The following is a 6,000-nucleotide window of genomic DNA, read 5'->3' as shown; positions in this document are numbered from 1 at the left end:
TATAATCTCTTCAACAAATAAATAAACCAACAAGACTTTAAAAGTCTAAGCAAGAGGGAGAAAGGGAAACCATGCCTATGCCCTGCCTCTCTTAAGCAATCAGAGCTCTTCGACTAGCTCTGTTGCTGGGGCAGAAGCAAATCATCTTTTGCTCTCCGTAAGCATTAAACCTTCCACATGTCTTTAGCACTCTCCACGGGCATACTGGTGCCAAAGCAGAAAAAGATTTAATTTCATGTTGCTAGGTTTTCCCTTTTCTGCGGTTAATAAAGAGGCAGGTGCAGTCAGCTGGGCTGTTAGGAAAAAAAGGGGGAGAGGGTTAAAACTGTTTATTTGACCAACTTTAAGTCTCGCTAAACCACAGCATAAGACAACTCATAACTTGTTCCCAGTGCCCATACCTTAATTGCCTTCAAGGGAAGTGTTTCTGAAGGTATTTCTCACTAACAAATGAAATTATTTTGCCAAAATAGGACACTCTGAGTTCTGCATATAAGTATTTTTGAGCCCTGCTCCTACTGCTCCAAAAATAATATATGTAAGTATGTAACGTAGTAAGCCCAAGAGTAAAGTTGCTACCTGTCAAATTGATGAGTGGTGGGGGATGGAGAGGTATACCACGTGCTGTCTAGAATTAAAGGTTAAGTCCATGTAATCTATCACCTGGTAAAGGGAAGTTGGTCTATGTAAAAAGAAAGATTCATTCTTTTAAAAATTTGTGTTTAATCAAATAATTGGTTAGTAACTAAATGGTTGACTGAATCCGGCCAGTTTTCTTGATTTGGAGCCATTGATCTGGTCTCAGTTTCCACCTTTAGTGCAACCCTGGGCTGTGCTGGGATTTTGTTGAGTGCTTATACCAAAGGGTAGGGAGGAGAAAGCAGAGGGGCATGAGCCACAGTTTGTCTTTTTTGTCACCTAATAGGAAAAGGGATTCATGTGTGACTTTTCCTTAAAATCTCTTTGTTCTGAGCAGATGGTAGATATTTAATACATGTCTCTTGAATATGTCAATGAATCAGGGTACCCATCTGGTACAGGCAAAACTTATACTGGGGATTGTGGCTGCCTTTGTAACATACATTCCACTTCTCTCTTGCTGAGAAAAAAAGCAATGATGTCTGAAGGAATGACCTCATTTAAAGAGATGAACCTGTCTGACAGTGAGTAATCTCGACCCGTAGTGGGTCACTATGGAGGAGATAGGCATGCCGGTGGAGAAAGCTCAGGATGAGATCCCAGCACTGTCAGTGCCATGGCCCCAGACTGGCCTTTCATTCCTGGGGCCTGAGCCTGAGAACCTGAAGGACCTGTACAGCCGCTACAAGAAGCTACAGCAAAAGCTGGAGTTCCTGGAGGTGCAGGAGGAGTACATGAAGGATAAGCAGAAGAACCTGAAGAAGGAATTCCTCCACGCCCAGAAGGTGAAGCAAATCCAGAGCATCCCACTAGTTATTGGGCAGTTTCTGGAGGCTGTGGCTCAGAATACAGCCATTGTGGGCTCCACCACAGGCTCCAACTACTACATGCACATCCTGAGCACCATCGACGGGGAGCTACTCAAGTTCAATGCTTTGGTGGCCCTCCACAAACACAGCAATGCCCTGGTGAATGTGCTGCCTCCCGAGGCCAACAGTAGCATCATGATGCTCACCTCAGAGCACAAGCCAGATGTAGTGTATGCAGACATCGGGGACATGGACATCCAGAAGCAGGAGGTGCAGGAAGCTATGGAGCTTCCACTTCCACACTTTGAGCTCTATAAGCATATTGGCATCGATTCTCCCATGAGGCGTCCTCATGTATGGCCCACCTGGCTGTGGGAAGACCATGCTGGCAAAAGCTGTGGCTCATCACACCACCACTGCATTTAACTAGGTTGTGGGCTTTGAGTTCATACAGAAGTACCTGGGCAAGGGCCCCCACATGGTCCGGGATGTGTTCCACCTGGGGAAGGAGAATACACCTGCCATCATCTTCATAGATGAGATCAATGGCATTGCCACCATGAGATTTGATCCCCAGACAGGGACTGATAGGGAGGTTCAGAGAATCCTGCTGGAGTTGCTGAATCAAATGGACAGCTTCAACCAGAACATCAACGTCAAGGTGATCATGACCACAAACAGAGCAGACACCCTGGATCCTGCCCTACTGTGGCCAGGGCACTTTAACCATAAAATTAAATTTCTACTCCCTGACTGCCACCAGAAAAGACTGATTTTCTCTACTATCACCAGCAAGATAAATCTCTCTGAGGAGAGTGACTTAGAAGATTATGTGGCCCAGCCAGATAAAATTTCAGGGTCTGCTATCAACTCCATCTGTCAGGAGAGTGCAATGTTGGCCGTTCAAGAGAACTGCTACATTGTTCTGGCCATGGACTTCAAGAAAGCATACAGGACAGTCATCAAGAAGGATGAACAGGACCTCTCCCCCTACAGTACAGAACCCAGGGACTTCCCTCACTCCCCGGTCTCTTTTCCCAAGCCTAGTTCTCTTTTCTCTTTACCCAGGATTGACTTATTCAATAAATACACAACATTGAAAAAAAAAATCTCAACCCATTTTCTAGAAATTAGCTAAAAAATGGTTATGTGGCCCTTAATTCTGACCAGTGAGAAAGAAAAGAGGTTTCTGGGAATGCTGTTCTTGGTTCTGAAGAGACAGCAATAGGAATCCAGAAGTTTTCTCTTCTCCACTTATGAGAATAAGGAGTCTTATAGCCCCAGATCCTGCTAGCAGCCATTCTGTTAACACAAGGAAAACCAACCTGAGAATGAAGCCAAACTTTAAGATAGCAGCATGAAGAGACAGAGAGAACCTGGCCCTTTGATTACATTTTCTGCATCACAGAATCAATCAGACATAAAGCCTACTCTAACTTCTGAATTGCATGCCATAAGACCTAATTAATATCCTATTGTTTAGGCCAATTTGAATTTGGTAGTCTGTTTCTTGCAAGTAAATTTGAATGATGTGAAGACTGACACCATTTTCTAAACAAGATTTTTTTAAGTATTTAGTTATTTCAAATATCCAGTTTACCTCTCTTTAAAATGGATAACGAGTCATTAACTATTCTATACTTAAATGTCCTTAATAATCCCGTCTCCCTATAATTTTAAGATTTTAAGAATTGAGAGTCCACGAAGGCAATAAGAAGTCAGGGGTGATCGCATATAGCTCCCCCAGAAATTATGCTCTCAATTATGTTTTACAACAAATCTTATACTTTAACTACAGTTTTTAATTCTTATAATTTAGTTATATTTAGATGAGGGTTTTTTTTAAATTTTATTTTATAGTTTATTCTGGAGACTCTCTAATCAAAATCAATACAGAAGTAACTTGTAAATGGGAAAGGAAAGACCCACCCAGCCCTGTCCTCCTCCTACGTATCTGATGAAGTGCCCATTCTCTAACTGGGTAGTTGGGTATGAGACTGATTGTTCATTGCAGGACAGCATAGCTGCTAAGAGCAGGGACTCAAATCTTGACTCTGCCATTTATCAGCTATGTGCTTTTGAGTGAAATACTTAACCTCTATAAACCTCCATTTATCCTTCTATAAATCAAGATACAGTCGTACTTACCTCATACAGTTATTATGTGGATTACATAAGATAATGCATGTGAAACACTAAGCATAGTGCCTGGCATGTACAAAGTGCTCAGGAAATGTTATTAATATTCTCTTTGTGGTACAAGTAATCAATGAGTTTTGCCTAGAGGGAAGACATTGGCATTTTTTAAGTGCAGCTTGATAAACCAAATTATTATCTAAATGAGTGGGTTTTAGGAGAGCGCCGTTTGGGCAGAATGGGCAGAGTGAGATAGTCCTTTCCCTCTTAACGTGTATTTCCCTTCTCCCTCACAGGGAATGAGTCTGGATCCCTCTTCCCTCCTCCGTCATCACAACACTTAAGAATTCACCTCGACTGCTTTGTATGGAGTTCTGCGAAGTAATATTGTAACAGGATGAAAATATCGTGGATTGATATAGAAATGCTCAAAAGTGTCTTTTTAAAATCTAGAATATAGAGCATAAATAAATAGACCCAAAAAATGAAGAAAAAAAATCAATACAGTCTGTTTATATTGGCTCATTTCTAAGAAAATCAAGAAACTGCTTAAAGGGACAAGGTAGAAAGAACACTGGCAGGGGTGGAGGAGCTCTGTCCCCACCAGCTGAGTGTGACCTTGAACAAACCACAGTATCCTACTGGAGGTCAATGTCCTCATCTGTCAAATGAAGGCCTTGGACTTGAATAGTATTTTACACCATGTGCTTCCTAGAGCCTGGTCAGGGCTGTCAGGGGTGTGAGTGAGAGGGAAGGGATGGAGAAGGGGAAGCAGGAGCACTAAGAAATATTCCTTAGGGACCCCATTTGCTTTAACCAGCACAGTTTCATGATCATTTGTTACCTACTCTGTTGCAACAAAAGTTTGAACACATGTACACAAAAGCTTAAATCGATGGTCTCTAAGGTCTCTTCCATCTGACTTTCCAAACTTTCCCTCCACATGACTCTGACCACCAAAGCTCCCAGCACAGCCCGGTCTTTCCGTTTCCACTGAAGAGACAAGGAGATGTTATCAGAGGTGCTGGAATGCCACAGCCCCGTTACTCAGGATGCCTAGAGGAGCAAGTTAATAAACCCTGTGAGGGCTCATATGAATGGTAGGAAGCCTGATCCTGAGAGCAGAAATGAGAGCACAAGTTCTTGAATCTCTTTAGAAGTTCCTGAGCTGAGCTTCTTCATGAACCGACATTCCTTCCCCTATCCTATCCTCAAAGTCCCCAGAGAAAAATCAAAGGGATCCCATCTGACTATTCTCAGTGCCTTTGGTTTATTCATGTTCACCTAACTATCCTCTTTCAGAGTCCCTACAGAGTAGAGGTGAAGTTTATTGAGCTAAATGCCATGGTCTATGGAAGTTGGGTTTTACTGGTCAGAAACAAGGATTGGCAACTTTAATTTTAATCCAATCACAATAACAGATTTTCACCTATTTAACCTCCTTATTTTTTTTTCTTTTATTAACTCGTGGAGTAGTTCAAGCATACCAAAAAGTATCAAAAATAAACATTCCTGCATTCACCAATCATCTTTGTTAAGCTTAAAATCTGCCTTCTATCTTTAAGCTTCAGAGTTTGTAAAAAAAAAAATTAGATATGATAAAAACCCTTCCTCAGTCCCATTCTTCTCACACTCCCCTCTGCAAAAGAAATTATCTTTAATTTGATTTTTTTAACTTCCATTCATGTTATATTTCATTATATAATATATAACATAAACAATATGTGTAATATATTAAAACATATAATTTTCATACTATATATGAAATATATACAGTATGTATATATTCATAAATAATATATAGTATTATACTATAAATTTCTTCAATCTTGGGTTTTGTTTCAGGGGAGTTCAAGATTTTACTATTTAAGGTCCATCCACATCGTGACATGTGGTTCTAGATCACTTTAACTTCAACGTAATATTTCCCTGTATATAATATGTCCTTGTACGAATATACTTTACTTATCCATTCTCCAGTGAATGAAAATTAAGACTGTTTCATATTTCCATTCATTCTTGTCCACATGCAAAAAAATTTCTCTAGGGTAGTAGAGAATTGCAGGGGTTAAAATTAAGTTCATCTTAAATTTTATTTGATGTTATCAAATTGCTTTCCAAAATGGCTTTTCCAATTTACACTCCCACTTTACACTCCTACTAGCAGAGTATGAATATTTCTTCATCCCAACTTCTCACCGACAGCCAGAATTTGCAGATTTCTCAAATTTTGCAAACCTGATGGGTATGAAAAATCATTTCATTGTGGTTTTAACTTTTCCCTGATCACTGGGCAGGGTGAACAACTTTTTTAAAAAGTGCTGGCCATTCAGGGCTCTTCTCTGAATTACCTGTTCTTACCTTTTCCCTATTTATAAGCTGACTTCTCTCTTTCTTATTGTTTTCTGGGAGTTCT

General features: G+C 40.5%; 1 protein-coding gene across 1 annotated transcript; it reads left to right on the top strand.

Annotated features, from left to right (window-relative positions):
• The first annotated feature begins 1,070 nt into the window (after positions 1 to 1,070).
• On the top strand, positions 1,071 to 3,969 carry LOC107498695 (26S proteasome regulatory subunit 6B-like). The gene is given in 3 exon segments (XM_036226289.1): positions 1,071 to 1,790; positions 1,792 to 2,443; positions 3,881 to 3,969. Coding segments are annotated over 3 exon segments (1,338 nt in total). The 5' UTR covers positions 1,071 to 1,193.
• Positions 3,970 to 6,000: the final 2,031 nt, after the last annotated feature.

Source organism: Rousettus aegyptiacus, unplaced genomic scaffold (assembly GCF_014176215.1).
Source record: "Rousettus aegyptiacus isolate mRouAeg1 unplaced genomic scaffold, mRouAeg1.p scaffold_m13_p_8, whole genome shotgun sequence".
NCBI classification, from domain to species: Eukaryota; Metazoa; Chordata; class Mammalia; order Chiroptera; family Pteropodidae; genus Rousettus; species Rousettus aegyptiacus.
The sequence above is the reverse complement of the archived record's forward strand: the minus strand, read 5'-3'. Positions and strand labels throughout refer to the sequence as shown.